General features: G+C 38.3%; 1 protein-coding gene across 1 annotated transcript; it reads left to right on the forward strand.

Annotated features, from left to right (window-relative positions):
* The first annotated feature begins 576 nt into the window (after window positions 1-576).
* MRPS25 (mitochondrial ribosomal protein S25) lies at window positions 577-8,582 on the forward strand. Its single transcript, XM_034431576.3, has 4 exons — window positions 577-812; window positions 1,780-1,886; window positions 3,557-3,644; window positions 4,644-8,582. The coding sequence occupies exons 1-4, from the start codon at window positions 679-681 to the stop codon at window positions 4,825-4,827; spliced, it is 513 nt and encodes a 170-aa protein (XP_034287467.1). The 5' UTR covers window positions 577-678; the 3' UTR covers window positions 4,828-8,582.
* The last annotated feature ends 1,933 nt before the right edge of the window (window positions 8,583-10,515 follow it).

Below are 10,515 nucleotides of genomic sequence, written 5' to 3' on the forward strand. Positions count from 1 at the left end.
CTGGCCTCGAATCACCCAATTAGCTTCTGTGGCTGAAATGCGGACCTGGTTTCCTCATCCCCAGTTCCATGGTGCACTTACTACATCAAGCAAAGTGAGCTGTGATTTAACGAATTAGGGATAACCATACTTTTTTGGGGGGGGGGGTGTCTGTCTCTACCGTTACCGTTGTGGCTTCTTGTAAGAGAAAACTGCTTTTTTTCGCAACAGCTGAACAAAAGGTCAAATGCAGGAGGCGTCCTACGATCCACATGGCTACCTCTTAACACTCCAAAACTCTTGCGCGATGATTACTTCAGAAATTCCTTTTAAGTCTTGGGGATATTGCAACCTATAAAGCGGCCGTTGGGGTGAGATTACTCGACTGCCCACTAGGACTGTCCCACCCCTTTAGGCTGCCAAAATGTAGTGACTTTTGCAATCCAGCCTTGGTACCGCGGCTGGACTCTCTTGGGCTTCTTCTGCTCGCGCGCCATAGATTCAGGTCCTCGATTTTCCCGCCTCCCCCCACGCCTTCTCGGGGTGTGTGGGGGGAAAACTACACTTCCCATGGCCCTCTGCGCCGATCGCCTCTTCCTCTTTGTACCGTACGGTGGTTTCGGTGCGAAGCTAGAGACTGAGCCGGAAGTCGCGTTCTCCGGAGGGGTTTTGTGCGGGGCTGCCGGTTCCGTCGCCGTCATGCCTATGAAGGGCAGGTTCCCTATTCGAAGGACGCTGCAGTACCTGAACCAGGGCGACATCGTCTTCAAGAACTGCGTGAAGGTGATGACGGTGAACTACAACCTGCACGGAGAGCTCAACGAGGGCGCCAGGTGAGGGTCGCTTTCCTCGCTCGGGCGCGGTTCGAGCCTTTCCATGGAGGAGCCCGGGCTTTCCTTCCCATGCGGGGGAGCGCCGGATCTGGGCTGCAAAAAAACAGGAGCCTTATTTTTGCAACCCAGATATGGTAGCTCTACTTGAGGTGGAAATGGCCTGCGGATTACGGGCCCGTTGGATTGCCGGTTTACGATTTGATCTATTCTACCGGGTCTGGCAACTTTTAAGACTTGCGGACTTCAACTCCCAGAATTCCCAGCCAGCATGGAGATTCTGGGAGTTGAAGCCCACAGGTCGTAATGGGGGTCCATACAGTCGTGCCATAGAGACTACATAGCTTCAAGTCCCAAAAGTGCTTTTTCAAGAGGCAACTGGACTTTCTGGTTTTCCTTTTGAAGGCGTTTCACTTCTCATCCAAGAAGCTTCTTCAGCTCTGGCTGGATGGTGGTGAATGGAAGGATTTAGACTCCTTGCATCCTTTTTTGCGAGCCCTTAAGGCAGTGGTTCTCAACCTGTGGGTCGCGATCCCTTTGGGGGTCGAACGACCCTTTCACAGGGGTCGCCTAAGACCATCGGAAAACACATATTTTCAGTGGTCTTAGGAATAATTTTATGGTTGGGGGTCACCACAACATGAGGAACTGTATTAAAGGGTCGTGGCATTAGGAAGGTTGAGAACCACTGCCTTAAGGCCACCTGGAGGTTTCAAGTTTACAACTGATCAAGTAATCATGATGAGCTGTTGGGGTGGGTGGGGGGAGAGTAGAGGTGACACCATACTGCCTCTCTCTGACTTTTAATTCTGCCCAAACTAATATGTTCTGAAGACTGTGCATGTGTGTGTATGTGTAGTTTTGCTGCAACCTGGCCAGCTTTCTGAAATGAAATCTATTCCTGGGCAATATTGGTCACACTCCGATGAATACATTGCTTCTCATGCTTGCTTTTTGTTTTTTACCATAGAAAATTTGTGTTTTTCAACATACCTCAGATTCAGTACAAAAATCCTTGGGTGCAGATTGTGATGTTTAAAGACATGACTCCTTCACCATTCTTAAGATTCTACTTGGGTAAGTAGAGCATTTGTCTGATTTCCCTGCACCTCTTGATGAAGTGGACTAGAAGTCTTTACTTATGCCCCTAATAGTAGATACCATTGGAAGATAACCCTTAATATTGTCTGCTGAAAGAGGAAAATGGCTCATGTCTTCAAGACATTCTGGTTGACGTACCTATTTGTTAATAGAATTGTGTAAAATTGCCAGTCTGAGCTGTAATAGTTAAGCATTCAATGTTGGTAAACCAAGTATTAGTTTGTGTTCTAACTTCAGGGAGTTTTGTTTCCCTTAGAAAAAACTGCAGTCAATAGTTTGCCTTTGATATTTTCTTCCAGGTTTTTGTTTAAATGACCCTAGTTTCTCTTATGTAGAGGTTTGAGGCAAGGGGAACTGCCCTGGAAACCTGGAGAGAAAATATACAGAAGTAGATGGAATAAGCTTTTTAATCTTTCTACCTTGTACTATTTATGGACTGGGCATGAAAAATAGATAGTCTGACAGTATACTAACTTTTCCTTCTCACGGTCATGTTTTTTAAGGCCTTTCATTCATATCAAGAAGATGTGGACTTGAACTACCACAGACATGAAGAACCTATGAACTTTTAGCTGTTCTGACAATTACAGATGGAAGTTATTCTTGCAGATGTTAGATAGATACAAAGGAGCACAAGTTCATATAGATATAATAAGCGTAAAACCCATATGTAAGGGTTATAGACTGGTAAAAATGTCATTAGCTATTCCGCCCACATTTCAAAATTTACAGAATCTTACATTTTTATTTATATGGTTCATATTTATTGTACATTGTGCTGGAAGCTCTGATTATGGTAGTTTAAGAATCCATTTAAACCATGCATGTCCAACCTTTTGGCTTGCCTGGGCTGTATTGAGTGAAAAGGAATTGTCTTGGGTCACATATAAAAATCAATATTGTTAATGTATATAAATTACGAACTTCCTTTGTTTTTTTAATTTATTTTTTTTATTATCTTGTGAGGCTGCATTACTAGCTGTCCAGGGCTACATGTGGCCCTTGGGCCGGAGTTAGACACATCTGGTTTATACTATTCGTAATTATTACAGTACCTTGCCTCCTCAAGTTCTATTGTTTTGCCCTTAGCCTTACCTTACTCATATTGTGAACAGAAAAAAGGAATTGAGTTTTACTTCTGCTCAGTCCAGCGATAATGCATTAAAAGTGATGCCCCCTGCATTCCCAACACTGGGCCAAAAGAGAAAATGCAGCAGCCTTTGGGCAGAAAACAACCTAGCTTAAAAGTAATTGATTTTTTTGAGAACCAATGGGCAGTTACAATGTGTTACAGTCAACCAGCATGGGGATCCAAGCGTGGCATGCCACCCCAGGGGTTGATTGGTGGCTTAAGGGTGTTCCCTCTGTCTTTTTAAATTCTTAACTTTGTTTTTCAACTTTGCCTATTTTTATATAGATTTTTATGTGTTTATTTGCAAAACACACAAGTTACTTAGTGAGATGGATGGCATGTACATTTGATAGATAAAGTCACCAGGACTGGGTAGTTTCAAGTACAGTTTGCCAAGTTACCTCTTGTCAAAATGATCATGCGTGTATTTTTGTATGAGAAATATGCCATATCATGGAAGTAGTTTTGGGAAAACCCACTAAATATTCTGTATGTAACCCTATTTCTCCTGCAGATACTGGAGAGCAAGTCCTGGTTGATATAGAAGAGAAGACCAATAGAGAGATAGCAGAGCATATTAAGAAAATTCTTGGTAAAAGCGAGTAAGTCAAAATAACCAAGGTCATCACGGAATCAGACTTCAGTTTTGACTGTATGGGGAAACACTCTATTTATAAGACATAATATATAAGTGCAAACTTTTCTATTTACTCATTTATGGATTTAAAAAGTGAAACAGGGAAAGGCAGCAAAGTTTCCTGTCCAGCATTATTTTTGATAGAAAACTGCATTACCTTAAATCATTAAGCCTACAGAAGTTTATTTAATATCAAATGAATTGTTAATGGAAAGTCTAAATGCTGCCATATGTAAAAAGAATTTTCAAAATTTGGGAAATATCCAGGGCAAGTGACTATAAAAACAAGTGCATCACATTATTCTCAGTTCTAGTAAAATACATCTCTCCGGTGGTAGTGAATAATTTAGGTTAGTGCAGGAGGCCACTAATTCTGTCCCCTCTACCTTTAGAGATGCTCTTCTCTTGGTAGATGGTATCAAACAGGACATAATGGTACAGGAAACTATTGCTGTACATTACTATGACAAAAACTGGATTTCCTTCACCCAAATTATATAATTTCCTCTAAATTTATTTGGGGAATAGATAAATATACTTTAAAGTATTGCTCTCATTCCCTAATAAATTATATCTTTCAAGTGAACTATTTAATGGGTGAACTTACATTGATATTATTGCCCCTTATTGGTTTTTTTATCTGATAACATAGTAAGAATGGGAGACACTGCTTACTCAGTAAACATTCCATAAATATATTTGTTTAAAATAATGCTGTATGAATAGACAGCACAAATGATTTCTCTTTTATTTGCATTCTAATAGAACACACTTCATCTTTTATTATTGATTTTATTTTTTTTATTTATTTATTAAATTTGTATACCGCCCTTCTCCTTTCAGACTCAGGGCGGTGAACAGCCAAAATAGAATTTAACTTGTTAAAAAGTATTCACGAATGGGACATGCTGCACACCGAATTACACTTGCTGTCTTCCTTACCATAAAATCATCTTTTTAATAGAGAAACAATCCGGATAGACGAAGAACAAAAGAGGAGATGGCATCCTGCAACATTTGGTCACAAAAAATACCACTTACGGCAATGTATGTGTGAAATTGACGGCCAGATTCCCTGTCCTGGAAAAGTGCCACTACCGAAAGAGATGACCGGCAAATATAAAAACGCTATGAAAGACACTTCCTAAGCCATTTTTGCACCAAGCTTCTCCGGAAGGAATTAAAAGTTTGCAGAGAAATAAGAAACTGACTGATTAGTGGCATGATGAGAAAGAATATACTGTTGTATGAGACTTATGCTAGGAAAGTAGATGGGCTTAATTCTTTCACTGACTAGTAAATGTTTTATAAATGCTTTAAAACAAATTAAAGAGCAAGTGTTGGGTCATATTGATCGTAATATGCATATACACCAAGACAAATTCCTTGTGTGTCCAATCACACTTGGCCAATAAAAATTCTATTCTATTCTAATGTCAACTTTAATTTTCTATTAGTTGAAGAAGGGCCACTGTCTTGGGAAAACAGCTTGCATCATGTCCACATTCTGTAGGAATAGGGAAAACGGTTGTAATAGGTAGTGCTGGTTCCTTTTCCAAAAGTTACATTACAGGCTTTCCATTTTGTAAGCCTACCAATGTTGATCATGAATTAAGGGCTGAAATAGTTGTAGTGGTATGTCTGTGATTTATGGCATTTTTTGCTTCAGTGGCAAATAGCATTTCAATGTTTAACATTTCTATAATGATGCAAATTCAAGCCACCTGCTTGATTTAAAATTATTGAGCATGATATAGAAGCAGTTGGCTGAGAAGTACTGAAGTGAGAGGTGCTCCAAAGCAGGGGTCTCCAACCTTGGAACAGGCCAATGGCCAGAATTCTGAGAGTTGAAGTCCTTCAGGCTTAAAATTGCCAAGGTTGGAGACCCCTGCTCCAAAGGGTTGTGATAAAAGCCTTGGGAGAAGTTATTGGCCTGTTCCACAACCTGCTTGGTCAGGGTCAACACCCAAACCAGTCAGGATCAGTAACACTTAACTAGAACAAAAATCACAACTTTGGGGGGCATGGCTTGCCTTTATAGAAAACCAGTGTTTGGATATTATGTTCTCTGCAATACATCGTGCAACTGTGAGCCATTCTTTTGACCTGTGAAAAAAGAAAGTTACACCCTCTTTGAGTTCTATGGTTTTATATATCAGGCTATAGTAAAAAATCATTTGATCCTTGGGGGTTCTTAAAAGTGGGTAAATGCAACCTCAGATGAACTACACATGCCATATTACACACGTCATTTATTTTACAAAAAGAAAGACAACATGGAGAAGCCATGTATGAAGAACTAAGTACATCCTTACTGCTTCCATAGCTTTTAAAACCACCTCTAGCAGCAATAACTTGAAATATTCATTTTCTGTATGACTCCTACCAGTCTGTCACATTATTGCGGAGGGATTTTGACCCATTTTTCTTTGCAACATTGCTTCGTTGAGGTTTGTGGCATTTGTTTATGCGTGGCTCTCTTGAGGGCCTGCCACAGCATTTCAATCAGGTTGAAGTCTGGATTTTGACTAGGCCATTGCAATACCTTGATCCTTTCAGCTATTCTGTTGTAGACTTACTGGGGTGCTTGGGATCAGTGTTCCATTGCATGATCCAGTGTCGGCCAGCTGATAGGCTGTTTGGTTTTTGCCAAACAAGACACTGCATTATGACCAAAGATTTCCACTTTGGTCTCATCTGTCCAAAGGACAATGTTCCAGAAGTCTTGCGATTTTGCAAACCAATGCCGCGTTGCCATGGTTTTTTTTTAGAAAAAAGCTTTTTCCCAACAAGCCATCTAACAAGCCATACTTGTTCAATCTTTTTCTAACTATCACATACTTCAACATTTAACATGCTGACCGGGGCCAGTAGAATCTGAGATGTAACTCAGGTTTTTTTTTGCAATTTTTGAGCATTGCACAGTCTGACCTTGGGGTGAATTTGCTGGGACATCCACTCCTGGGAAGATTGGCAATTATCTTGAATATTTTCCACTTGTGAATAATTTTTCTCATTGTAGAATGATGGATTTTAAATTATTTGGAAATGGCCTTATAACTCTCCCCAGATTGATGGGCAGCAAGTTGTTTCTCTAGGATCATAGCTGATGCATTTCCTCTTTGGCATTGCGTTAATACACACCTCAGTGCTGGAGACCAGCAAACTCCTAAAACTTAGGCTTTTGTAGAGGCATTGCTGATGATCAACTGATCAGGGAGACTTGATTAGCAGCAGCTGGCTGATACTTAGCCTCTTCATACCTTTGGAAGCAGTAAGGATGTACTTAGCTTTTCACCCATGGCTTCTCCATTTGGCTTTCTTTTTGTAAAATAACATGGTGTAGTTCATGTGGTGTTGTTCATCTGAAGTTGTATTTACCTACTTTTAAGAACTGCTAAGGATCAGATGATTTTTACTATGTCCCGATATCTCTGATTGAGATACGTAGAATTCTACATACTTTTTTTCATGACTAACTAGATATGCAGACCAGATCACTGATGGCCTTAGGCTAATTCAGTATGTGATTTAATCAAATAATCTAGGAATTAAGTACCACCTTTTCCCCTTACGTCTTGTAACCCAGGAAAACATGTTATGGGAATATAGCTATGGTGAAATTTATTTCTGATCATTTTTTTCCCCTTTGGTTGAGAAAATAAATTCAATTTACTGTTTGCCCTGACTTCCGGTGGCTCCGCGTTCCCCGAATGGATGCTCCTTTAGGAGCTCCAGCCCCGTGATTCAGTTTGCTGCTAGAACAGCGAAAATCAGCTGTTCTAGCGGCTCGAAACTCTCCCCCAGGGAAAAGGGGGGAGAGGAGAGCAGAAGGGTCTGGGTAGAGCTCCCCTAGACCCCCAGGCTTTTTTTTTTAAGCCTGGGGTTTGCAGGGTGAGAGCTCCCTGAAAGCCCTTCAGTGCTCCGGATCCAGGACGATTCTGCTTTATGCAGAACAAAGGGTCGCGACCACACCAGCAGAGAAATTTTAAGGATTATGAGAAAATTTGAACCTGGACGCTGGCAGAGCAAAATCAGAATAGAAAATGCAAGTACTAAACTTTAACTCCGTTTAAAAGAAAAAGAAAAAAGATGGCGCTTAAGGGCGTTGAAACGAAACTTACTAGTGAAAGTGATTGTTAAAGCTGCAACATTGTAAAAGCTACTGGATTACGTGGAAAGAAAAAGATTTAAAGTGCTAGTGGAATGAAAAAGACTATGGTACTGATCCCAACTACTTTATACTTCTAAATTGTGTGGAAAATTATTGGACTTATTGACCTGACAGCTGAATAAATTTAAAGTGGAAATTGAAATATGGCTGACATCAAGGATGGAGGATCATTATTATATGAGCCAGCAAATTCACAAGTTGTGACTGTAAAGGTTTTACAAGAACTCTTAAATTTTTATACTTCTGTTATATTGGAATCAGTTGAAAAGACTATTCAAAATTATAATCTGGAGAACAACAATGATTTGCTGGCTGGAAAAGAGGAAGAAAATCAAGCTATTTCGATTTGGGAGCAGGAAAAAGAGGCTGTCAGGATTACGATGGAAGTTAGCACACTGAAAACAGGTTTTGGCAGAAGCTTCTATGCAGTTAATTGAACAGCAGCAAATAGACTCTTTCCTGCAGACTGATAAACTTTATCGTGACAATTTTTGGCTTGATAGACAGAATCAATTTTCAAGGAAGGAAGTGACTGATTATATAAGCAGGAAGAGTCGAAATGGAGGTTTCAAATTGAAGGAGATAACTTTTAGAAGAGAACGATTTCTAAAGATGCATCAGCCTCAAATCTATATTCAAAAATTTTCAAAAATAAAAGCAGGGGGAGGAGCAATGTTGAAGAAGAAAGTACTATTGAAGAAGAAGGACTGGAAAAAATATAGAAAGAAAGGAAGAATTGAAGATTAGTTTCTTTTGGGGAGGATTTTAATAATAAATTTGAAAAGTTTACTGAAATTAGTATTTTTTAAGTTTAAGGAATGTTTAACTAAAAATGGATAGCTTTTAAAAAAATTATTGCGGTATTAAAATGCTTAACTTTAAACTTAATTGATAACTTTCTGAAAGCTTTGAAATTGTTATTTTGAAGAATGAACTCAAGAGTTAGAAATAATTTAACTCAATGGATTATTAGTATTTTTATTATATGGATAGCCTTTTGAAGGAGAGGGGGAAAAAGTTTTGAAACATATCTTGAAGAATGTTTTATTAAAGGTATTAAGAGATTTTAAAAGGTTTAACTTAAAATAATATTTTTTTTCTTTTAAAAAGATACGCTTTAAAGAAAGTTTTAAAATGTTTAATTTAGAATTTTAAAAGGGGAGGCTGATGAATAATTTTTAAAAGAGGAGTTAAAGAGTTTGAGGGAGTTTTGAATCTTGTAGTAAGTTAGTATATTTTAGCCTATGCTTGTTTAATGTTACACCCTGTTTTTGCTCTGGGAAGTCGGTGGGGGAGGGGAGAGGGGGTTGAAGGTTGTTGGGGATAAAATTGTTGTTTAATTTTTAATAAAACTAAAAGATAGATAAATGTATTAATAGAGAAGTAAGAAATGTGGGGGAAATGTCATAATAAAGGAAATGATAATATTAGGATATGATAAATATTGGAGGAGTAAAAAGAAGATACAAAAGATGTATTCAGAAGATATATTGAATGTTTATGTATTGTTTATAAAATAAAAACTTTTAATAAAAAAAAATTAGTTTGCCCTATTGCCGTATCTATTTTTAATTATCTTCTGAATTGTCATATTTTAAAAGTATAACTGTTGCCCAGGTGATTAAATTAGGTATTTGAAAACATTTTTATTAGCAAGCATCAGCTATTTAGATAGAAAAAGCTATTTATTACTGTGTGTGTATTGAGGCTTTTCATGTTCATGGAAATCAAAACTGTATGAAATGCATAAAAGGAAGTTGCATCTAATGCCCTAAACAACCCAGAATTTTACTTACGCTGAAACCAAGGGTTGAGAATAAAATAAAATTTTGGCTTTTAAAAAGCCTCAATAATTTTAAAGCAAGGAAAAAGATGAATCATGTGGTGCAGACTGTTTCTTGCTGTCTTGGTTCAAATGGTACATTATTGCAAAACAGATTTTTTTAAAAAAATCAAAGATCATATATCTGTCTACACTATGTAGTTTTCTACATTTCCCCATGATGCATACATTTTCCTACACAAGACTTGGACTGAAAGATTGTTCACCTTCTTTTAAATATCCTGTCTCAGAAAAAGGTGGGTTTTTTTTCGTCCTACATGCATTTCTCATTTTATTTAAACTAAAGAAAGTATCTTGGTGCAAAACACAGAGATTAAATCCTTAGAATCTTTTCAGTAGACCAGCCTGGAAAAGACTCCCGTCTAAACAATGTTTCCTTGCACAAATTGCCTGGCTCAGTATAAAAATGCTTCCTACGTGCTGCTCATAAGATACCAAGGAATTTGCAGTTCAAATGAAAGACTAGAATGCTGTGCTAATGTTGACCTAATGAGTTTTTCCACACTCACAGAAACAAAAATTGTACTTTATTTCATGAGAAACTTTACAAACTAGTGCATGCAAATGTACAAACAAATGGCATTAGTGTTAAATCTCATAATGGCATGGTCTTGTTCATTTTCATTGGGTCAATTCAGTAGTACAAACGGAAGGCTGACAAAATGTGGGACAACCATTGGATTATCAAGGAGGATAATTCCACATTGACTTGCGGTTATAGAGCTACAACCAACGTATTTATTAATAAAATACATCAGTGCTATGTCTTATAAAGTATTAGACTATGGCATACATAGAAACAAGGCAGAATGCATATAA

This window comes from Pantherophis guttatus, chromosome 2, assembly GCF_059756535.1.
Source record: "Pantherophis guttatus breed Tessera chromosome 2, ASM5975653v1, whole genome shotgun sequence".
Taxonomy (NCBI): domain Eukaryota; kingdom Metazoa; phylum Chordata; class Lepidosauria; order Squamata; family Colubridae; genus Pantherophis; species Pantherophis guttatus.

Excerpts from the sequence above, each read along its gene's own strand:
- MRPS25 (XM_034431576.3), top strand. The coding sequence starts at position 679 with ATGCCTATGAAGGGCAGGTTCCCTATTCGAAGGACGCTGCAGTACCTG. Across the intron at positions 813-1,779 it reads GAGCTCAACGAGGGCGCCAG|AAAATTTGTGTTTTTCAACA; the intron begins GTGAGGGTCGCT and ends TTTTTACCATAG. Across the intron at positions 3,645-4,643 it reads AAAATTCTTGGTAAAAGCGA|AGAAACAATCCGGATAGACG; the intron begins GTAAGTCAAAAT and ends TCTTTTTAATAG.